The 24,167-nt window shown below is 49.9% G+C and overlaps 3 protein-coding genes across 10 annotated transcripts in view; 2 read left to right on the plus strand and 1 right to left on the minus strand.

Moving 5' to 3' along the window:
* Positions 1 to 22,405, plus strand: part of LOC5667807 (uncharacterized) — a 63,187-nt gene extending 40,782 nt beyond the window's left edge. For all 8 annotated transcript variants that reach the window (XM_061662219.1, XM_061662221.1, XM_061662217.1 and 5 more), the window contains 4 exons: positions 14,477 to 14,678; positions 16,446 to 16,810; positions 16,888 to 17,518; positions 17,595 to 22,405. In XM_061662219.1, coding sequence (XP_061518203.1) covers positions 14,477 to 14,678; positions 16,446 to 16,810; positions 16,888 to 17,518; positions 17,595 to 20,959 — 4,563 coding nt within the window. In that variant the 3' untranslated portion in view covers positions 20,960 to 22,405. The remainder of the gene's footprint in view (positions 1 to 14,476; positions 14,679 to 16,445; positions 16,811 to 16,887; positions 17,519 to 17,594) is intronic.
* Positions 14,228 to 16,046, minus strand: LOC3291551 (uncharacterized). Its single transcript, XM_551878.4, has 2 exons — positions 15,172 to 16,046; positions 14,228 to 14,850 (listed from the first exon to the last, which is right to left on the minus strand). The coding sequence occupies exons 1-2, from the start codon at positions 15,576 to 15,578 to the stop codon at positions 14,730 to 14,732; spliced, it is 528 nt and encodes a 175-aa protein (XP_551878.3). The 5' UTR covers positions 15,579 to 16,046; the 3' UTR covers positions 14,228 to 14,729.
* Positions 22,406 to 22,444: 39 nt separating the features above from the next.
* LOC1280382 (trypsin) lies at positions 22,445 to 24,097 on the plus strand. The gene is made up of 2 exons (XM_061662224.1): positions 22,445 to 22,620; positions 22,681 to 24,097. The coding sequence occupies exons 1-2, from the start codon at positions 22,554 to 22,556 to the stop codon at positions 23,442 to 23,444; spliced, it is 831 nt and encodes a 276-aa protein (XP_061518208.1). The 5' UTR covers positions 22,445 to 22,553; the 3' UTR covers positions 23,445 to 24,097.
* The last annotated feature ends 70 nt before the right edge of the window (positions 24,098 to 24,167 follow it).

Consider the following 24,167-nt stretch of genomic DNA (forward strand, 5'->3'; position numbering starts at 1 on the left):
GCTGGGTTTTGTGCGTTAGAAGAAATAGAGAGAAGAAAGAAAAAAAGCTGGTGCACATTTTTCCGCCACTGCCGCCGCTGTTGTGTCGGCTGTTGTTGGTTGTGCTTCGCATTGAAAACGACGGTTGGAAGCTGGCTTCTCTGCCATTCGCACATTTCCAGACCTCCAGAGCTTCCATAGTAGCTCCAGTTTCTCCGCCTCTTGCCGCTCTTGCGTACGTGCCCGATTGGCGGGTACGTGAGCGAAAGGCAAAGTGAACACTGCCGCGAGAAACCCAACCAACGGGCGCGCACACACACACAAAGTCCCGGGCCAATAACAAGAATAGGAAAAAGCTTGTTGAAGGAATGAACGTATCCAAGCGGTGTCCTACAACACCACCGCGAAAGCCACCACCAGGGGAGGGTTTGCCACGGGCGTAGAAGAGTGACGCAAATGATGTCATTTCGGTTCTAATCTCTCTCCTGCTCGCTATTGCCTATATTCTGTCACTTGCTTTTCCGTCGCGAGCCTTGACTTCTACAGTGTTTTTTGGATGGAAGCTGATGCCTTTTTGGGTGTGTGTGTGCTAGTGATGGGTAAAGTTGGCAAAAATCCGAAGTCGACTCCGATCCGACTCCGATAAATTCGGAATCGACTCCGGAAGGTAGGTCCGCGCTGCAATATCCGGAGTCGTTCGGAATCGTCCGAAAAGGCCCGGAGTCGTCCGGAGTCGTCCGGAATCGCCCGGAGTCGGAGGCGCCCAGAGGCGCCCGGAGTCGTCCGGAGTCGTCCGGAGTCGTCCAGAGTCGTCCGGAGTCGTCCAGAGTCGTCCGGAGTCGTTCGAAGTCGTCCGGAGTCGTCCGGAGTCGCCCGGGGTCCGAGTCGTTCGGAGTCGTCGGAGTCGTTCGGAGTCGTTCGGAGTCGACCGGAGTCGTTCGGAGTCGTCCGGAGTCGTTCGGAGTCGCCCGGAGTTGGAGTCGCCCGGAGTCGTTGATCGTTCGGAGTCGTTCGGAGTCGTCCGGAGTCGTCCGGAGTCGTCCGGAGTCGTCCGGAGTCGTCCGGAGTCGTCCGGAGTCGTCCGGAGTCGTTCGGAGTCGCCCGGAGTCGGAGTCGCCCGGAGTCGTCCGGAGTCGTTCGGAGTCGTCCGGAGTCGTCCGGAGTCGCTCGGAGTCGCCCGGAGTCGGAGTCGATCGGAGTCGTTCGGAGTTGCTCGACTCCAGACGATTCCGAACGACTCCGACTCCGGTGACTCCGGACGACTCCGACCGACTCCGAACGACTCCGAACGACTCCGGGCGACTCAGGACGATTCCGGACGACTCCGGTCGACTCCGGACGACTCCGAACGACTCCGACTCCGGGCGGATCTAGTGGTTCCATTTTGCCGGAGTCGGAATCGAACTAACAATAGTCGGAGTCGGATCGGAGTCGTGGGTGCGCTCCATACAGCACATCACTAGTGTGTGCTCCATCTCGTGCGCCACGTGAAATGTTTCACCAAATGGGGCCTTCATCATCCATCCTCCAACCCTCGAAAATGTATGTAAATCTCCAAAGAGTGCACAAAGATAAAGGGACCATCGCATTATAATGGGGTGTGGGACAGGTGTTGTGTGTTGCGAGCGGAAAGTAAAAACGGAAGGATTAATTTCACACGTTTTTCTGTGCATTATTAAACAGCACTTAACTTGCAATAAGTTTACATAAATTACATTTCATTCAAGAAATCGTACATTAATTAGTACATAGTAAAACAATTTGCTTATCTATTTCACTAATTCTTAGTACTACTGTGTTGATTGTATGGTACAGGGGTTTTGTACTAACGCAACACAAACCGAGAATTGATTGTTTATTGTCACCTTCACCAGTTTTTTGCCACCTTCTTCTACCTACCTAGAGCGTACTTTTTTCGAAGGTTCTTGGGCCACGGCTGTTATTGCTCAACACTGAGCATTAGCCGTTAGACAAAAAAGTACAACTAACATACTTTACATTACCGCACGCCACCACCACTCCCCCAGGGGATCGTCACCCTCCTATCTCTATCTGCTGCACACACACACACACACATTATGCTGTGTTGTCGTCCCATGTCGTCGAGCCACATCATCCGGTTGAATTGGTCGATGTTGGATGAGGAGAGCAGATCGTTTCGATAAACTACCCCCCTTGTGGGAAGCGCTAAGGGACGGGGGGAGATCAGGGGTGTGTTCGTTTACAGCAAAACGAAGAAAGAAAGAAAAAAAGAGCTCAAACCTGCTGGCGGGGCTCACCGCGGGGGTATATGATTACTGCCAGCGAGCAATGAATGAGCAGGAGAGCGAGCGCATTCAGAGCGCTGAGTGAACGAAACGGAGAGAGAGCGAAACGTGCTTTAACCCAGTGAGGGAAATAAGCATAAACCGTCGTCCCGTCGTACGCGCAGGGGTGTTGGATTGTCAGGGTGTGTGTGTGGGGAAGTGGCAAAGGGAATCACTCGCTCTATCTCTCATTCTCTTTAGCACGAATGCGTCTCTCTTTCTCTCTCGCACACGCCGCACAGTGCAATGTTGTGTTGAATTGTGTTTTATTTGTAAAAGGGGCATATCGTGGGCAGATGAATGGCGAACCGTTTTTTTGATACAAGTGCTCTGCCCCTGGGTCGCCGCTGTGATGATGCGGGGTTCGGTTCTGGGGAGGGTGGGGGGGCGGTAGGGTGTTGAGGGCATGAAGCAGGAGAGGAGGGGGGATGTGAAGTACGAAAGGAATGTGATATCTATGTTGGAGATGGATGGGGGAGGGGGGGCGCGTGTGGCATACTTCCAATCAGTTATCGGACCATTTGTTTAGTACGCTTTAATGAAATTGTTCACTTCTTAAAGGAGGCGTGTTGCATTTACATTGATTGTTGAAATATAGCGTGTTTTCTATGGAATTTGATTATTGAAACTATTCATTTTTGTTGAAAGGGTTTGTTGGATAACGTTTATGTAAATTATATAAACTAAAATAAGTTTATTTTACTTAATTTAACAATTAACAATAAGCACTATAACTTATTGTAGCTAAACTATATACAATGTCAAACAAATTGCTTTTTTATTCAATTCTGTTGACTTCACATGCCTTTTGTCCTTCTCTTGCACACAGCTCCAATTTGCTGTGAGTTATTGCAATCGAAGTGAAAGTGATTTTGTGGCACTATTTAACGCGACCGAACCTTTTTAATAATAACCACAAAGAGCAAATAATGAAATGTATGTTTCTGTCCCCCCCTCCCCCCCTTTTTTTTACACACTGGTGTAGAGTGCGAGCGAGGTCATGTAGCTACGCTGAGCGTAAATGATAGGGCATTCAGGAGGTTATGTTGTACCTTGCTTTTAATGTGTGTGTCGTGCATTTTCACTGGTCAGGGTGTTGTTTTCATACAATATTCATAACGAACGGGGTACATACAAAAAAAAAACGTATGTCAGATTGCAATTAAACTGCTCATGGAACATTCTTCTCCACGTGGTGGCGGCGCAGCGTTGTCAGTGGAGAGCAACCCCAATTTGAAGTATGTTGAAATTATTTTATTGGTTTAATTATTTGTATTTTTGTATTATTTCTTGTAATGTCAACTAAAAAAAAAGTAAAATCATGTTGCATTTAATAAAAAAAAACTCTCTTTTGTTTTTCGAGTTGAGCAGCACTGTTTTTAAAGCCATTCTCAATCCGCTGCTCACCAGCAGGCAGGCAGCAAGAGAGTGCGAGATTGCGTGCGATGATGATGAGTGAAAGTGAGAGCGAAGCAGGATGTAGATCATCGCCACAGCACCGCAGCAGCAGCATCTGCAACAGACGCGCACACACGCCGCCGCTGCTCATTGATGAGTGTTCGATAAGATCGACAACAAAAACACACACACACGCACACACCTATACCTGTGAGTGGCGTCGTTGAAGCAAATGCAACCCACTTTCTCGTAAGCGCGCAGCATAGCATCATAGCACAAACCGCCGCCGCAACACTTACTACTTCCCGGTTTCCTCCGGGGGGAGGCAGACAAAAATCAACTTGGAAGCACCCAACTTTTGGACCGCAGCAAATTTCTCACCTGCCTGGCGATTAATGAGATTGTGCGAATTTCGTCCACTGCTGCGCGCGCTCTTTTACTCTTTTTTTTTTGCTCTCTGTTCGTTGATGAAGTTCAAGTTGTTGAAGTTGTTGTTGAGGTCGAAATAAAGTTCGATTTTAGGCAGCGTGTGAGTGTGTGTGTGGTGGTTTGCCATATTTGGGAAAGGACGGACGGATGCCACACGACTGTGTGCTGCTTGTTGTTGCTGCTGACAGCGTGAGGTCAGGGCAGACAGGGGAAGTTGATAAATTTTCATAATTGAAATACCCTGCGAAGGTTGTGCCCTTGTCAGAGGTATGTTGTTTGTCTGAATTTTGAAGAGTTGCCTATACGTTTCCTATACGTTTCCTATACGTTTCCTATACGTTTTATATAAAATGGGTTAATAATATTAATATCGAATTTCACACTTATTTTGAACTTATTGTATAAAATAATACTTAAGAAAATTTTCAATTTATATTAATATTGTTCAATTATTGCAACAGACAAAAGTCATTCTTCGTGGCACTTTGTTCTTGCCTTCTTTAAACCAAACACTGCCTGCCCTCACAACCATTAATTCTATAACCGTGTGTTGCTTTGTATTACGAATGTTTACCATTTTGAAACAACATTTCGTGCCGTTATCTGGTGAGTGTGCAATAGGAGAAGGTGGTGTGTGTCAGGAAAAGGAAGCGATAAGCGTAAAAGTTTTCGCTGACTTGCGGAGACTAGAAATAAAATACTGCTGCCGCCCTTTCTTCTCGTTGTTGCTTTCGCCTTGGGCTCCTGTGGAGTTCGTCTCCTTTGCCATCAGTTTTTTTGTGTGTATTTCGATTTGATTTTACTTTTCTCTTCTCCTCTCAGCCATTGGCGTGACTGGTCAGGTCGCTGGGTGTGTTGTAAAAACCGTCAAACCGCCAAATGCTTATGCCCATCGCGCATTTCCTAATCACTCTCGCTGCTGCTGGCTTCCTTTCGAGCGCTCGTGAGCCCGAGCAGAGAAGCATCGATGAATAATAAAACAAAAAAGCCAGCCCTGTCCGCTTGTACCTTTTCGTTGGTCGGAAATGGTGTTTTGCACGCTGTTGTTGACGGGGAGAAGCCAGGTTGTAATCGCGCGAGTCACGGAGGGGGAGGGCATGCGACTAGAGAACAAAAAACGCATAGATCCGTAGACCGCATCGATAGAGAGCGCCCGAGGAGAAGGGTGGGAGATGTGCAATGCAATGCTCACCATTGCCACCACGTCCACCACCACCACGAAGTTTTGTTGCTGCACGGTTGTGCCTCTTTCTCGCCCTCCGGCACTGGGTCTCCGGGGTCTCTCGTAATGCCTCGTCCCCGGCTCTTGGTGCGCACTGGCAGGGCCTGACCGCGACCGCGAGGGGGGTCTCTCGTTCTTCCACGGTGAAGGCCACGAAGCCAGCTCAACAAAGCTCACCCCAACCTGTGTGAAGCGAGAGAGCGAGAGAGAAGGAATGAAAAATAAAACACACGAAATAACATGAACCACACCAACCTCCTCCAGCCCTGCTCGCCTCCAGCCCCCTCCCTCTGCCTGCTGCTGACGTTTGGTTCGGGTGTTCCGAAATATGTTCCGTCTTCGCTCCGGCCACCGGGCCCGGAGAGCGCGGAAACGGGGTCAGGGACAGTGGCAAGCGCAAGGGAAGGTAGTGGTGTAATGCTGGCCATGGTATGAGAAGGCACAAAGGAGGAGGAAGGGGGAGGGTCAAGAAAACTAATTTATTGCGTTCTTTCCTCTTCTCTCGCCCTGTGCTGTGTGTGTGTGTTTGGCGTTTGTGTGCTTGTTGAGTGGGATAATTTTTCTATCTGCGCGGTGCTTCGTTCTCTCTGTTTCGCCTCCAGTACCCTAAATCGCGTTGCATTCCATCAGATATAGAGAGCGAGCGAGCTGAGGGATTGGGGTGTCGTGCAGCACAAGGAATAAGGGGGAAAGAGAGCGAGCGAGCCCTTCTTAAAGACGACATTAAACCAGTGACAGTAAAGATTTTGTGTTTTTCTTTGTTGCCTTTATGCCTTTCCTCAAACAATTTTCCTTTTCGATGAATCGTATTGCTTTTTTTTTCCTCTCTCGGCGGTTTGAAAAGGCAAACGCACACGTACACAAGAGAGAGGTTCTGTTTTTTATCAGACCTTTATTACCGTGACAAAACATATGGACGCGGTAAATGTGAAGGATTTTATTCTTTAAATAGTAATAACACGTTTGTTGCGCTTGTTGCATGGGTTGAAACATTAAGTTTAATTTTTATAAAATATATATTCAATACAGTTCATATGCTTTTGTACATCGTTCGTCTTTGTACTACACTTTATGCAGCACTGCAAATGAAGAGGGAAGGGAAATAATAATAACAGGAAATGCTACGCAACAAAAAAAAGAAAACACAAGTTGAACAAAATACTCCAATGCCATTGTCATTTGCCTGCTGCTGCGTTATTTGTCTTCCCCTCGTGCCATGATGTGTGTTATGTGCGTTTACCCTTTAATATGTGACTACAAAGACTCTGCAAGGGGGAAGAGTTGTGTGTATGAGTTTTTTTTTTTGCATAATTCTATGTTTACTTACTCATTTAGACTGCTCGACGTTTGTTTGTTTCATTGGAGGTTTGAATAGAAAGGTAAAGCGGCAAGGCGAAAGTAAAGTAAAAAATCAACAATAGTTCATGAATCAGGTCTATAATTAGATGTATAAACGAGCACTTTTTGCTTAATATATTTAATATTGCTTGTAATGCAACTTGATTACCTTTATCCGATAACGTCTGATGCAATTAACATGCATTTAATGTTGAAGAAAGTAACATAACACAAAAAGGGGAAAAACTGTATCCATTCCCTGCTGATAAGAATGCAAAGCGCACACGCAAACGTGAATAATACTGCGCCGACATTGGCCATAAACAAACAAACCAAAAGAAAAACCGGAAAATGGTAGCGCACGCACGAGTGCAAAATGGTGGTGATGGTTTGGTGGATAAAAGTCGGCGGCAACGTTCCAGTTTCCTTCTTGCGACAAATAGGAATCGTATCAAGATGGGGAGAGAGAGAGAGAGAGAGAGAGACAGGGGGACGCAGATGGCTGTGGTGGTGGCCCTTTTGGTCTCGGATGGACTGGACTTCTCCTTTCCCGCGCTACTGCTGCTGCTGCTGGTTTATTAAAATGGGGTCAAGGCGCATAAATTTATACTACAACGCCGCTCCAACGCTTGCCCCTTCCCGTTGTTGGGAGTTTGCGCGGCCAAATCGACGCCGTCATCGATTTATATTTGCATTATTAATTATGCTAAAATTTGGTGGACGATGAATGTTTCTTCATCCGTGTTTTGCTGTACATCGGAAGTAGGAGAATAGAACATTTCCTTATTTAATGTGGTGTAACTACTCCAAAACTCTGTGCTTTAAAAAACAAAGGTTTGTGTTACTTACCGTTACGCGATTTGACGGTGCAGCATTCTCTCCAGACCAGACCTCGCCGCCCCTTTTGACTCTGTACACCATTGCGCGTCGCTCGCTTGTACGGTTTCACTTGTTACGGGGGGCGCTTGCTCTGTGTAACCCAAGACGCACTCTGCGTCTTCCCGCCTCTCCACCACCTCCCTGACCTCTGCGTTTGGTTTTAGTGAAGCCAGAAAATGAAAAGAAAAACTTTTTCTCACTCTGCCGGCACTCACCCTCCACTCGTCCCGTTTGGCATCCCAGATGGCCCGCTCCAACCGCTCCGGGAAGCCTCCGACCGCGCTCCGCTCAACTCAACTCACTCTTTTCGCTTTCCATCGAAACTGGTTTTTTAATTGTGCTGTGTGTGTGTGTGTGTGTGGGTATGGTGCAATCATAGCAGAGTGGCAGCAACATAAAGCAAAGTTTTGCAGCTCTTTCACTCGCTCTCTCTCTCTCTCTGGTCGATAGTTTGATGATTGCTGGTTTGTGGATGTGTGACTGATGGTCCATCGGGATGATGCGCATGGTGCGATGTGCTGGGACCATTTCATTTTGGGTTCGTTTTTATTTAGCACAAACATCACGTCCCTACAATAGGTCATCGGGAGAAAAAGAGAAAAATAGAGCGGGAGATAACATACAATCAGAATGCAATTAGAAAAACGTACCTTTAATTTGTTAAATTGATTTGCGCAGCCGGGAGAAAGTTCGCTTAAAGTTCTAATGCTCATAGTAATCGATTTCTGTGCCAAACAACTAATTATTTCAACATACAAAGTCTGTGTGGCATGTTTGGAACCGCACCGATTGGAATCAATGGTTTGGAATGGTTTCAATGTTTTATTTCCCTTCCAATCCCAATACTTTAATTTGTTTAACCTTTGCACTCGCGCTTTTTTTGCGTGTTCTATTGCGCACCGGTAACAGGCAAAATCCAACTGGTAGTACTCTGACATTTTGATTGATGTTTGACATTTCCGATGACAGGCACAAGTGGAATGGCTGCGTTTTCGGCATGCGGAGAGCGCGATGATGCGAAAGCAATAATTATACAGGATATGGTTATGGGTAAATGGGCTTATTTGCTGGGCGCTTGTTGTTTTGTTTGCTTGGCTGTTTTTGCACAGTATTTCATTTTGTATTATTTTGCACATCATTTGGCCTTCATTTTCTTGTGCATCTGCATTAATATTACTTATAAAATATGTATGCAATTTAAATACGTTTAATAATATGACCGTTAAAGTAAGACGACTGATGCTAAAGCACCCCAGATAAGCACCGGTTCATGCATCGAACCAAGCAGCCTACAACAACACGACAGCACAAAAAGATCCCTATCTCTCTCTCTCTCACACACGCACTCCCTCTCTGTCTCTCAAGCTGTAAAATAGCGAACGAATGTTTGATGAATGATTTGATCATTATCGCGCTCTTTGCATTCTGGCCATTATCCCTCCCACTTAACGAAAAGGGGGGGGGGGGGGGGCGGACTGGGGTGGGGGAGTGGGTATAGCGATTGAAAATATGATTACTCGCGTCTTCCTCTCCCCGTGCGGTAAATAGTAGTGCACCTTAAGAGGCATCGGCACCTCGAGCGAACATGCTCTTGCCATGCTGCAATGCGCATCGCCCATGCTTTTCACGATTGACTTATGCGCGTGAGACTTTATGCATGTTGCGCTTTGCATAGTATACATTCTGTAGCGTCACTTTCTTCGTACCACATTAGCACAATACAAAGAAGAAAGAAAAAAAATCGGACGTAAAACACACTCTTCTCATCGGGCCCGAATCGGTGTTAAAAATAAAACACACATACACACAATGGCCCACCACACACACAACCACACCCCACCCAGCCTGCTCGCTGCAATTGATACGCGGATGCAAATGCGTGTTTGTGTGTGTATGTATGTTTCTTTGTGTCCTCTCCGCTGCAACTGCAACTGCTGCAGCACAAACATAATTTGTTTCCCTAGCTCTATCGCTAGCTTTTGTTGTGGAGTGATTTTAAAAACGATTATTTAGCCTAGCCATTGACCGCGCGTCATCTTCGAGAGGATGTAAATGAAGCCGATACTTGTAGCGCATGTTTTCACTGGTCGATGTTTTTGAAAAACAAAAAGAAGTTTGTTTGTGTTTTGCTTTCCTTTTCCATTCAAAGGGTTTTTTTTTTGTATTTTTGTACGACAAAATTCAAAGAGAAGTCCGTCCGGGCTGTGTTGTATGCGGCATTGGGAATAGTTTGCATGTGAAATAACAAAAAAACCTCAATTTTTCCACTCATTCTCGAACCTACTTGGCTTTGGAGTAAGTTTCAGACTTTAAGAATATTTTGCATCATCGTTGCTGTGTGTGCGCTGTGCACTCTTGCACTCTTATCTCATCTCCCGTGTATCTTTCTCCCCCGTATACAGATGCGTGTGTTGTGTGCACTGTTTGTTGCACTGTCGATGGCAACAAGGAACAACAACAACAACAAAAAGTTGCGTTTTGTCTTTTGCCTTTACAGTTTTTTTTTCGGATTCTAGCAGCACCAGCCGCCCCAGATGTCGTCCTCGAACCGCAAAAAATAAAACCGCCAAGCAAACGAGAAGAGATGTGTGTGTGTGGTGTGTGTTTGGCTTGCGGAGGTCGATAACCGGTTCTTCCTCGCCACCAGACACGACACTTTCATGTTGCAGACACACACACACACACACACACACACACACACACACACACACACACACACACACACACACACACACTTGTCTCTCTGGGGGGGTGTGGGGGGGGGTGACCGAAATGCTCCTGTGGCCACACACCCCGCGCGCCGCCACCGCTCCGTGATGATGTTTGCAATTTTCTCCTTTATCTGATATCTGGCGGCTGGCTGCGTGCGGTGGGGGTTGCATTTTGATATGCGATTATGGTGTTATGTTGCTTTAGGAAGCATAAAACAAGACGCTTTTATTGGCACACCATAATGAGCTGCACAGTAGTAGTAGTAGCAGAGGCGGCCGGGGTATCATAATTTGTGTGATTTTTTGTTTGTGTTTAGTTTTAATTTATGACTTACTTCTAATTGTCGCCTGCTGATGAAGATTGCGACTAAACATACACAACCACACACAAAGAGTGTTGTAATCTTTAATCACGTGTTTCACTGATAAGAGATTTGTGTGTTGTGTGGGGGACTGTATAAAGGGAAGGGAGGTTAGGTTGCGCTGGCCTCTCTCAACAAACAAACGCGCACACTCTCAACGCCACGCCAATAAAGGACGGGCAAAATGCAATTAGAAGCGATAAATGATCTTTCCGAGTTGATTATTATTTGCCGTGTTTTTACGAGCTTGATAACGGCTGAATAATCGGTACGGTGCGCTTAACTCACTTACTCTAACACACCCAGATGATGGTGTGCTGTAACGTACAGTAAAAATCGAAATATCGATCGCCTTCGCTTCCGAATAGGCGCTCTACTGGCTGGTTGGCTGGGGTTGGCTGGCGTTTGTCAATTTTCCCTCGGCCAGCCGGGGCGCGCTGCCAGTGAAATTGAATGGACGGTGAGAGGAATATCTAGGTTTTCCCTTTCGGCCGTCTTGTGTACGGTTTTGTGTGTTTTTTGTGCCCGTTGTCCTCAACATTCATCACTACTTCGCCGCCGCCGCCAACCGATCATCCACGTTCGAGTTAAAGCTCTTTGCTTCACCTCGCCCGCGTGTGTTTGGTCTATTTTCAGTATTTTCCTTTCGTCGCTTCCTCTACTGTGCTCTTCCGCGGCCCTATTACTACCGCCCCATGCTGTGTTTAGCACATTTTCTCGACCCGTTCCCCCTGCCGCACCCGTTTAGTCTCTAGTCCTAGGGCCAGATATATTCTTCCGCACACGCACGCCGCCCTGCCCTCGTCATATTCCAGTTTGTGTCTGTGCGTTCTGTGTGAGTGCTGTCTATTTTTCCAAGCGCAATAAAATGCAACGAAAAACAGTTCGAAAAAGAAGTTAGAGTCTGTGCGAATTCCTCCCTCCTTCTGTGTGTGTCTCTCTCTGCGTTCTCCTTAGCGCACTCGGAAAAGCCGAAGGTGAATAGTTCGTGAAATCGAGACGATGTTTGTAGCTGCTTGTTACTGCTACCCCTTCTTTCACCCACCACTGTCAGCCGTACTCTCGGAGTAGATTAGGCCGGACCGGTGAAGAATTTTATGGCTTTTTCTCGGGGTCTCTGGTTTGAGGGTTTTTTTTTCTTTTTTTACGGAAGGGCTGTGCTATGGACTCTGTTGTGCCGAAGGAAGGAGAGAGTTATTGAATTTCGGACAAGCGGTCGGGGATGAAAAGCACAAACTAAGCAAATAAAGAGATTGCATCGGTGTTGATGAATGTGCCAAAAATGTAAATGGGGGGAAAAAATGCAATAATAAACATTCTATTTAGAGAGATAAACATAATAATAGGTGTGTGTGATTTGATCAACATAAATCATTTATTTTTCTGCATCGAAGATAGTGTTTATAAATAATTTAATTTATGTATTTTCAATATTGATTAAATTAATAATTCTTTTTAATACTTTATCAAACATTTCTTTTTATTAAAAATAGTAAAGCTCGTCCATTCGGTTGCTAGAATCTCCTTCTTTAATATAATGTACTTTTTCACTGTTTTCTTTGTGTTCCTTACAAGACCATCGAATAGTTTCTCCTTCTAAACGATTTGGCAAAGTGCGAATACGTTGTTTGAGGTTTGTTTTTCCTCCCACGGCCACCGTCGGCCTCATTCTCCCTCTTTCTCGCTCTCTCTCACTCTCTCTCATGTCGATCAAAAGTTTTCCGGCTCGCACAAAATTGTTGATCAATGCCAATGCGCGCCTCGGCTCGGCTCGGCTGCTTGGCTGGCGTTTGCTTGCGCTCTTGAGAGTCGGTCGGTCTGTCTGTCTTCACACAAAATTTTGGCATTACCGTTGGCCAACAGCCGCCCACACGTTCTCAGCTTTTATTATATATTCCCTCTGCCCTGTGTCGTGTGTTGTGCCCTGTGCTGCCACCGTTTCCCTCACCTGCTAGAGGATTGTATTTCGCGGGGTTCACTCTTGTGGGGTGTTTTTGTTTTTGGTTTTTGGAAAAAAGTGTGTCAAAATCAACTCTATGTGTGTGTGTTTGCCTCTCTTCTTTGATTGTTGTGTTTGCCTAACTTTTTAACACCTCACCCACCGATGGAGGCGAGGGGGAGCAGCCCTTCCGCTCGCTGCTGGAATATTGACGCAGACATTGACAGTTTGGGGGGAAAATATTGCGTGCGCACGTCGAACCCATGCTACATATACATATAATCCCCCCCACAACACCATCGCAACCGAAGGAGTCACTGAACTCAAATACAAGTGGTGAGGACGGGTGTTGGAGGGTGGTGGTCGACTGTGTTTCCGTGACTGTGTGTATGCTAATTGATGCGGATTTTCGCAGTTTGTACCATCTTTTATTTACGCTTTTTTTTGTTGGTGCCATTGCTACTCCTCCGCCCGTTCGGCCCCAAGGGCTTTAAAGCACTTTTGAAAAGGACGCAAATGATAATCAAATAGAAAAATTAATTCAATCCATCAGTGGGTGGCGGTGATACGTTTTATCTTTAAATTGAATTTGTGTTGGTTTGATAGGAAATGGAAGAAAAGAGAGAACGCGCGTATCAAATCATCTTCCGATAAAATTGATAAGCAAAATGTTGTGTTATCGTACAACTTCATATCATGCTGATGCGCCTGTGTGTGCGTGTGTGTGTGGTGTTCTAAGTTTGCCTATATTTCTCACAAACCTCTTCCCTATCGCGCACAGTGTCCCACAGTGCGTGTATTCGCCCGGCATGTGGCCAACATATATTGGCCATCCCGAAATGTGTGTGTGTGTATGATATTAGTGATTTGTGCATCGATAGCCGGCCAGTTCGCGGGTTCGTTCGGGAACACTGGTGCTAGTGGCGTGGTGGTGTAGCGTCGCGGCACTGTGTGCACTAATGTCTATAATTAGATGAATTTATTTTTATTTAACTCACTCTTCGCTCTGTAGTGAGAAATTAAACAACCCAAGAAGGGGGTGGGGTGGAGGATGGTGTCCGAGCTCGAAGCAAAGTCGGTGGATCAGAGACAGTGGCTTCTTCTCGGGGCACACAATTCAGCAAACCCGGAGTCGCTCTCGCTTTCTCTTGAGAGCGAGCGCACATTTAGCTCGATTCGCTTGATTGTTCCACTAATGGGATCGTTTTTTTATTGTGCGCGCGGCATCGTTTAGTTTTATTTTGTTGTGTTTGTTTAGCTTGCTTTTCCATAAACAACACCCCGCGGGGCTAGTACGCAGATTTTTATAGCTATTAATTGCGTGAACGAATCAATTGGGCAATATTTTTCAATGATAAAAATTAATTTGCTTCGAAGAGATTGGAAAATGATTATTGTAATTAATTTTGTGAAAAAAATGATACAATAAGATTCCTACTCGAATAAATGTTCTTGCTCTGTGTGTAGTGGTAGCTCAGTTGTGCTCAAAATGAAACTGTGTCTTGGCTGTGTGCGCATTACAGCGCGTTCCACTACTCGCCGCTAGATGGCGTTGTAACCCAAACGCCGGAGCTCTGAGTAGCTGAGCTACACATAAATGAGCTATTTTGCAAATACTGGTTTGAATGTTTCGTTCGAATGGATCAAATCTTTACACGGCACTGTCAATTTCGGCAGAATTTATTTAATAAAATATAAAACAATGTTGAGCTGTTACATAAAAATCTCATCAAATGTTAAAAGCTACTATAATCATCTGTAAGAATCAGGTGCAGTGTAAATGCAATGTTTGCTCTCTCTCTTCGAAAGCCGCCCCCCGTAAAGCTAGTGTTAAGCGAGATGGCCTTTTAATCAATCGTGTGTAATAATAGTAATTCCATTTTTTCCCCCTTTTTCCATTTTGCTCTCTCCAGGATGAGGTGCTGGCGATCTCGGACAAGGTGATACTGCGGGCCGAGGATCTGCTGAACTGGATCGACACCGAGCAGGAGTGGAGCTGGGGCCTGCTCACGCTGTACGACGAGCAGAGTGCGAAGGATTGCCTCGGGATGACGCGACACCTCAGCAAGAACTCATCGCTGGACTTTGGCGATGTGGACAAGGAGAAGCATTCAGGTTAGCATTTGCAGAAGAAGAAGGAGGTGATGGAGGAGATCCGCACGCTCTCTAGATCTCATTATCGCTTCCGAAGTGGTGGTGCTCGATCGCCGCCGCCGTATCGTTGGTGGACTCGTACGCGTTTTCCAGCAGCTCGCAGCACACTTTTTCGCGGTGATGGCAATCGCGGCTAGCAAGCAAACGAAACGAAAAGAGGAACACACATCAGAAAAGAGGGAGGATGAAGAAGAAGAAGCAGCAGCACACACAAAGGGTGTATAAATGTAGCACAAATCAATTAGACGATGGTGCGTGCGTTTCGGAAAGATAGCGCAGAACACACCGCACAGTGTCTTTCGGGGTGGAATTTCACTCTCTCTCTCCCGGCGGAATGCGTCGAAAGTTTTGTTGTTTTTATGGACGACGCACGGGGGCTATAAATATAGGGGCGCTGGTTGATTCGAAGCGAAGCGTCCCGGAGAATCGTTCTGCACAGGATAGCACTACTCACTTGGACAGATAGAAGATGTTGCGCGGTACGCGACACCGATACCGCAGCATGCACTCGCACCGCTTGCGCAGCAGAATGTCCTCCTGGATGATCGTGCTGACCTCGTACAGGTTGGGACCGATCTTGCGCTCGCCGACCGATTTGTAGAAGGTGCGGTGCCGTGGAAAGGGCAGCTTTATCCCGGCATAGATCATACTGGCGTCCACTCCGACACTTTCCTCCAGCTGCCTATCCGCGAACAGGACAAACAGCGCCACTCCCACCAGGACACACAGTCCTCGCACGCAAGCCATGGGGGAAAATCGGGAAATCTCTTTTTTGGGGGGAGAGACACGCACACGCACCGCGCCGGTACTGTTTTGTTGTACGCGCGCACACAAACTGACGACGGGCGTGAATTCGCGCATCCAGCGGTCTATGAAGCGGTGTAGCGTTAGACGACGACGATGACGACGATGGGGTTGTTTTTTTTTCGGCGGGGTGATATGTGTGTGTGCGCGCAGTTTGCCGAAAACGCCAACGCCAGTGTTGCTCGAATTCCGCGGCCCTCGCGCACGTTCGTGTGGTGGTGCGATCGGTGTTGTATTGCCGCTTCAAGCAGGGTGGGTGGGTGCTGCGTTTGAATGTGTGTATTGTGTTTGAATGTAGTGGATGGGGGGCTGTGTACGGCAAGCTAGAAGTTAGACTTTAATGCACAACACGAGCACTGACGTTACTTGCTAACAGAATCCTATCTTTGCGGAATGTGTGCCCCGAAGCAACTTCTTCACCAACAATGAAATGTGATTTCAACCTCACACCGTCATCTTTGCGTGCTGCGAAACTGAGCCAATGTGTGTAGCCGTTACTGCGCCTAGACAAGGCCGCGCACGCCCAACACCAAGACGCTCTATCTCTCCCCCACTCTCCTGGAACGGTAGGCGTTGATCGCGCAAACACACCGTGTGTGTGTTGGTGCCGTTGACGGAATGCTTGATCAGCGAATTTTATGCCGGGCCCCTGTGTGTAGCGGACAGCGGAGACGGGTGTTTATTTTACTGCTGGTGTGAAGTATACAGTGTTGGTGGTGATGATGATGATGGCGTGATAGGCCCCGGCTCGGGTCGCGCTTGGAACGGGAGAAAGATGAGCGATGAAACTGCAAACTGCCAAATTTAACGTCTTCAACACGGGAGGGGAGGCCGCGATAGACAGTATTTTGCCAACGGCAGTGGATGATGGACGAATCACTAACCTTGAGCTGTGTGTTTGTCTCGTCCCGGCTTTCCAAACAGGTGAAAACATTGTAACGAAGGTGGCAGTGCTGAGCTTTTCGCGCTACTGCCGCTACCGGTCGATGCTGAAGCGGCTCGAGGGCGTGCAGGACGCGTGGCTGCGCAGCACGCTGGTGGCCAATCTGAGCGGGTTCGTGGCGCCCGTCCCGAACATGCGCATCATGTTCTGCAAGGAAACGTTCGACTATCCCGAGCTGGAGACGCACGAGCTGCTGTGCAATCATCTCGCGCCCAAGCTGAAGGGCCGGCCGCGCGGCAAGCGGAAGAAGACGCTGTCCGACTCGTCGCAGTACACGAAGAAGGAGGGCTGCTCGGACGAGAGCGAATCGAACGAGTCGGACATTTCCGATTACTCCTACAGCAAGGTAATGGAGGTGGCGGTCAAAAGACCCCAACAAGATCTTATTTTATTTAAAATGTTTAAAACTTATTTTTCTTTTAGGTATCTCCTGGCAAGAAGGTGATCGATCTCCACCCAACGCCACGGTACAATCCGCGCCCGTCGCGTGGCTCCTCCCAAACGAAGCAGGAACCGATCAGTGTCGTCATTTCCGCCTCGGCCGGCACGGTCAAGCCGAGCGCGGGCAGCAACCATCTGTCCCAGCGCAATCGCTCCAAATCCACCTCCAAGGCGCCAAAACCGTCGTCCAAAAAGTCGTCGAAATCGAAACCGGGCCGCAAGCCGGGCCGTGGCAGCAGCAGCAACAACAACAACAACAACAGGGGCGGCAAGAAGTCGTCCTCCTCTTCCTCTAACTCGTCGCTGGCGGCTGCGGGCGGTGCCGGCGAGTCGGAGGAGGACGAGGAGGAGCCGGACGAGGATGGGGAGGAGGACGGTGGTGGGTCGTCGTCGACGCGCGGCGCCTCGAAGGATCGCGACCGCGAGGAGGACGCGGACGAGGACGAGGAGGAGATGGACTACGAGGAGGACGAGGAGGAGGAGGACGATAATCTGTTCCGGGTGAACGATCGGATGGGCTCGGCCGAGCGGGAGTTCCTGCAGCGGTTGCAGGAGTTCCTCGATCCACGGGCGCTCCAGTACGCGGACAGTCAGGCTGCAACGCTGAAAAATGGTACGGAAAAGCGTGACCCGTTTCTTTTCTGGTAGTAATTGCAATTGTTTTTTTTTTGTTTTTCCCCCGTTTCCAGTGAGCTTGTACGCGGTGTACGTGAAGGTGCAAAAGATCGGTGGCTACAGTGCGGTCACCGACAAGGAGGTGTGGAACCAGCTGCTGCAAGGCACGGGCGCGGAGAATGGCGTGCTGAGCCGGAGAAAGTATGAGAAGATTGTGCTGCCGTTCGAGAAACATCTGCGCGAGCTGGCCGGCGATCAAGAGTCGGACGTGAAGCGCGACACGGCCCTGCTGCTGCTTGGGGACGACGAGCTGGACGCCAAGCTGCGGCTGTTGCGCGATGTGAAGGTGGAAAAGCGTGATCCGGACAGCAAACCGCACGAGCTGGCCGAGAGCAACGGGTCCGCTGGGCTGGACTATACGGTGAAGCGGGAGCTGGTGGAAAAGGAGGATAGCACGTACGGTGGCGGCGGCAAGTGTGCCGTGAAGGAGGATAGCAATGGAGCGGGCGGTGGTAGTCCGAACGGCGGCGTGCATCTCGGCATGTCGCCGGTGTCTGTGCCGCTGACCGTTATCGTACGGCCGAATTTGGACGAGAAGGATCAAAAGTCGTCCCAGATACAGATCAAGCAGCCGCACACGACGATCACGGTGCACCAGACCACGATCCATCCGCACAGCGCCAATCACCATCACGCCGGCCAGCCGAACAGCAACCACCATCAGCCGATCAGTGGCCAAAGCCCGCAGCACATCACGAACCAGATCCAGATCACGAATCAGATCCAGATCCAGCAGATCACGGTACAGTCGAACGATAAGAATGGACCGGGAGGCGTTGGTGGCGCTGGTGGCGGTGGGGTAGGATCGGGCGCTGGCAGTCCGAACGAATCGGCGGGCCAGTTCAAGTACAGCTTCAAGCAGGACAAATCCGGCCAGGAGCTCAACATTGAGCCGGCCGCAACGACGCCCAAGTCCGCGTCGGCGACGATCGCTTCCGGTGCAGGGTCGCCGTCGGAGGGGGCCTCCTCGCTGAGCCTGTTCCCGCTGAACCGGCAGGGCACGGATCCGGACCTCACGATCAAGGAAGTGTCGGTGTGCCCGACCAGCGGTACGCTCTCGATCACGTCCAGTGCGTGTGTGCCGACGACGCCGTCCAAGACGAGCTCGCTGCGCCACGTGCGCATGAAGAACGATCGCAAGGGCGCCGGGGGGATAATGATGGAGGCGGGCGGCTTCATGGGTGCTAGTCAGAAGGAGAACATTCCCCTGCTGGGTGGAGGCGTTGGCTCGGCAAGCTTGTTCGGCGGTCAGAGTCTAACAACGATCACACCGATCCCGGCGAACATGATGATGGCGGGCGCATTCCTTGGCCACGGTGGCCCTGTGCCGGTTGGAGCGGGTGGATCCATTTCCACGGGACGGTCGGCGCTGGATCAAGATCACAGCGGCAAGCAGCAACCGATGACTGCACCGGTCGCCACGGAAGTCATCGATCTCGTCGACAGTGACAACGAGAACGACAGCTCACCACCGGCCGGCGCGTCGTCCGCGAATCGGAAGCAGGCGGGACAGGCGATGCGGCCCATCCCCTCGCTGCTGCCACCGATGAAGAAGCGCAAGCTGGACATCCTGCGCGAGGGCGGCCTCGAGGTGACGCCGATCTCGAACGGTGCCAGCATTTTCTCCAGCCTCGGCAAGAGCCCCGGTCCGCCGAACCCGATGCGCATCAACATAACGGCGGAGCTGAACACGACGCCCCAGCGGCCCGAGCCGCCGAAGCGCAGCGACCACGCGCCCCGCAAATGCATTCCCACGCCGCTCGAGTTCCAGACGCACTGCATGTACACACGCACGGGCAAGATATTCGGCGACCCGAAGGAGCTGGTGCCTCCCCGGGTGCCTGCCCCCGCGCCGGATCTGCTCGATCTGACTGGCCCGCGACCGGTCGGGCTGATGATGGGCGCGATGGACAGTGCGGCAAACCTTTCCAACAAAGGACAGCAGCCGCCGATGCCCGTGATGGATTTCTCCAGCAACGCGCGGCACACCAATCGTACGGGGCCAGCGTCCCGGACGGCGCCCAGCCTGCAGATAACGCTCGTGCCCGGGCCGACAAACAGCCACGGCTCGGGCGGCGGTATCGGTGGCGTTGCTCCCGGCATGGGTGGTGGACTGCCACCGATGATGACGCCGTTGAATATTCCAGTTCCAGTGCCAAGTCAGCAGGCGGCCGCCGCCGCAGCAGCAGCAGCAGCAGTGACCTCATCCACCAGTGCGATGGGACACAAGCCGAAATCGAAAGCGTACGAAATAGTGCCATTAAGAGACGGTGGTGTTGGCGGTGCGGCGGCACCGATGAAAGAACCGAGCCCGAAGGTCACGATCGGTCCCTCTTCCGCGTCCTCCTCGTCGTCCGGTTCGACCAACGGTACCATCATTCCGCCACCGCCACCACCGACCGGACAGCTCGCCGGACTGATGGGACCGGGCACGTCGCCGAACAATCTGCTCGAAACGCTCGCCAACCTGCAGAAGGTGAACCCGGACCTGATGGCCAGAATACTGTCCTCGTCCGGCATCTCCAAATCCTCCATTCCCGGGCTGACGCAGCTGCTAGGCACGCTGGCCGACCAGTCGCCGCTCGCTCCACCGGCGGCCAAGAAGACGCAGCGGCGCAGATCCAACTCACAGGCTGCTGCGGCGGCCGCTGCCGCTGCTGCGGCTGCCTCGTCCAGCCCCATACCTACCGCCCCTTCGCCCGGCCTACCGCCCGGAAGCATACCGCCTCCGGCCGGTGCCAGCAGCAGTATTCCGTCGCCGAACGCCACCACCTCCATGCCACCGTTCCCGATGCCGCCGGGCAGCTTGGGCCTGGTGCCGCCCTCGATGCTGCACTCGTCGAACTCGCCGTCCCCGCAGCATCATCCCCCGCAGGCGGACTCGCCCACGTCCGCCAACCATCCGCTTAGCCAGCAGATCAAGCTGCTGCAGCAGGTGCAGCTACAGCAGCAGCAAAAATTCCTCCAACAGAAAGCCTCCGAGGAGCAGCAAAAGCTGCACATGTTGGCCCAGTTCTCTCAGAAACAGCAGCAGCACCAGCAACCGCAGTCCTCTCCCAGTCAGGGATCGCCAGTGTCGCCGGTGTCCACGGTCGGGGCCGGTTCGCCATTGCCCGGCACGCCACCGCTCGCGATGCCACCGTCGCCCGTGTCGGTGCCACGCATTCCCGTTGTGCCACCGCCGTCGGCAGCTGCGGCGGCCGCCGCCGTACTGTCGGGGCTACCGCCCGGGGCCGGCGCACCCTTCCCGCCACCGTTCGATCCGATCTACCTGCAGCTGTACGCGAACCCGGGCCTCTACCTGCAGAGCCTGCCGCCGGAGCAGCTGCTGCAGCTGTACAAAAACCTTCCGCAGGGCATTCCAATCACCAAGAGCTAGTCGGTCGGGGCGTCGACCGAGTCGTGCGGCATAGAGCGGGTCGCGCCGGCTCAACCCCGGTGAACAGTAGTGGAAGAGAAGGAAGAGTAAAGAAACATCCCGTTTTGCCCATTTTGTGTTCCTTAGAAGATTGAGCATGCGGAAGCGGAGGAAGTAGTAGCACGCTTCCGCAGTGATGATTGTTTTCGTATGTGTGTGTGTGTGTGTGCGTGTGCGCGAAGTGTGTGTCTGTGTGTATGTGTGTCCCTCTGCCGCGGCTAGATGTATCCCCCCCCCTCCCCACGCAATGATTGTTTATTCTTTTGTTTTTAAGTTTTCACTATGCCTCTTGAAGGATATAGACCACGTGGTTTCGTTTGAATTATTTGTTATTTAGGTAAAATTAGTAAGAAAATGGTTAATTTTTGAAATCACGCTATGATCACGATAATGAAGAACGAGAAATTCCCGTTCCACCAAGTGCAGGAGAAAGAACGGGGGAGTTGCATTCTCTTTTGTACACACTGTAACAAATCAAAGCTAGTAGGAGTAATAACACCGCATAACACTGAGAGCGCGTACTGTAGCGAAATATTCATAATTACTGAGCAAATTGAAAGTGGTCAAGTGAAAAAACAAAACTAGAGAAAGGGAATTTCGTTTGCTTGCTACTACTAGTGGAGGCGTGCGCTAATTAAGTAGAATTAAATGGAAATATGTACACGATGATGGTACCCGAAGCCGGCAACCGCGAGTGGCTGTACATGTAAGCAAATGCAGCCAAGTGTGTTTGGGTGCAAAACACTAAGAAAACATGATACGAAATGAAGAAACAAAAAACGAAACGATTTAAATTGTATATGAACCAACCGGAGTACGAAGGCGGCACGAATACGATTGAGAAATGATGAAGCACGTGTTTGCAGCTTTTCCGCATCCGTTTGTCATATTGTACGAGTGGATGAAGCGAGTGAGGAGGATGCGATGATAGTAGGACGCAAAACAACAGGCCATACATACATACTATGCGAATAATAGTACTCTTTCTCTTCAACCGCTGCCCCTATTTCCATGTCCATACATTACGCCACAACACAAATACAAACGCCACAACAGTAGTAGTAAAGCCTGTAGAGCGGGCGTTTGTGGAATAATTGAAATACTACGCAAGAAGCTATTTTCTTCAACTCTTTGGTGTGTGTGTGTATAGAAAGCAAGACAAAAAGCATCCTTTAAACGCGATGGTCACAGGAAAACATGCGTGTGTGTGTGCGTGTGTTTGTGGTGGTACAATAAACCGAATGCGAACTAGAAGATATTTGTTAAAAACACACACGCAAAACGATCGTACGATATACCACAGTAAAAAGCAGCAAATGATATCCTGCGCAAGGTGAGAAACGTGTGCAGCGAGAAAAGGGGCAAATAATAAAAAAAAAAACCCGTAATAAGCAAACACATAACAAAGGTGAGAGTGTTAATTAATGAATGTTGTTTCTTGTTTTGTTGGTAAAATGTTGAGAAAACGGTTTAATTAGTTTTTCCCAGCACCTGCTCACTTTTATAAAGCGGTCAGATAACGGGGCCCGAGTTCTTTGAAGTGTTTCAGCTCAAAATGTGTTCAACGTTGACCGCGGTTGCACTAGCTTTAGTTGGGGAAATTGTGCTGGTGAAGGCTATATGTACACGAGTGCTTCCCGCTTCTTTCTCAGCTTCTACTAACCGGAACTTTTCCTTTGCAGACATCAAACCGGACGTAGCCAACGGTGGCGATGCAGCGGAAAACAGTTTTCCCTACATGGTGCAGATTCAACAGTTTATGGTCGTTAGCTACGTGCATCACTGTGGCGGTACGCTGGTAACGTCCCGCTGCATCCTTACCGCGGCACACTGTGCGGTGGAGTCGCTGAAGCTACGCGCGATCGCCGGTACGGTGTGGCGCGATTCCGAAACCCTCGGCCAGCGAAGACCGATCGTGCGGCTGCTGGCGCACGAAAGCTACGTCCAGGACGGTACAACGCAACCGTACGATATCGCGCTGGCGCTGGTGGAGGAACCGTTCGTTGTGGATGGTCGGGCAATAGCGGTCATTGCACTGATGCCGGACTATTACGACCCGCCCGGGGTGATGGATGTGCTCGGGTTCGGCAAGATCGACCATGATGACACGCTGCCCGATCGGTTGCGGGTGGTCGAGTGCAGGCTGCATGACGTCGAGGACTGCCAGAAGCATCCGTCCGAAGGGACGCTGTGCGTGGGGAATCCGGGTGCGACCGCCTGTCAGGGTGATTCCGGTGGGCCCGTCGTCGGACGGATCGATGGGTCGGATTGGTTGGTCGGCGTAGTATCGTTCGGTATGAAATCGTGCGGCACCGGACCGATCATCTGTACCGATGTGCACTTGTACAGGGAGTGGATCGGGCAGAGAGTGTTTGATTTAAGCGTGTGGAGCGAGGAGAACGAAGCCGACACAATGATTGATGTGTATGTTCAGCATTACTTATAAATACATTTATTGGTACAATCTGCTGGCGGCGGCGGTTCGCCTGCTCAGTGGAGCGACAACTACACCACGGCTGTGCGTGTAATTGTTAATTGTACAACAAGCAATTCGACAGCAGCACCACAAAACACAACACGAATCGATTTAAATTGCCGACGATTCGGCACAATACAAACGGGCCTACCAAAGGACACCGGGACACCATTTTCAGCGGAATGTCCTTTTTACACACGCCGTGGAAGAGGACATCACCCGGTAACGTAATTAACCGCATCGTAAATGCCTCACCGAGCAGCTGCGTGATATAAATTAAATAAAGGAGCAAAGGTGGGTCATATGACCCCCTCTCCTCCCCCGCTTCCAACCACAGGACAGCTGAAAGTTCAAACAGATATTTGATCGGGTCGGTCGAACCACTGCTGCTGCTCTTTTTCAATTACACACCTAACCTAACCTAGAATCTAAATAGTTGCACGTTGCAATGTGCCAATGTCCCCGTATGTGCGATTTATGTTTGAGGTTGATTACCGCGCTGCGGTATAAAATATTGACCGAACGGCAACAGCACCACCTCGACAAAGAGGGCGCGCGTGTTTGTGTGTGGGAAAATTAATGTTTTACCACCATGTAGGAAATTAACAACGAAAAAATTGTCAAAAATACACAAAAAAGAGAGTTTCCGTCAGTGGGAGGGAGCCCCACAGAGAGCGCACTTCGGTAACCACC

Source organism: Anopheles gambiae, chromosome 3 (genome assembly GCF_943734735.2).
Source record: "Anopheles gambiae chromosome 3, idAnoGambNW_F1_1, whole genome shotgun sequence".
In the NCBI taxonomy this organism is placed as follows: Eukaryota; Metazoa; Arthropoda; class Insecta; order Diptera; family Culicidae; genus Anopheles; species Anopheles gambiae.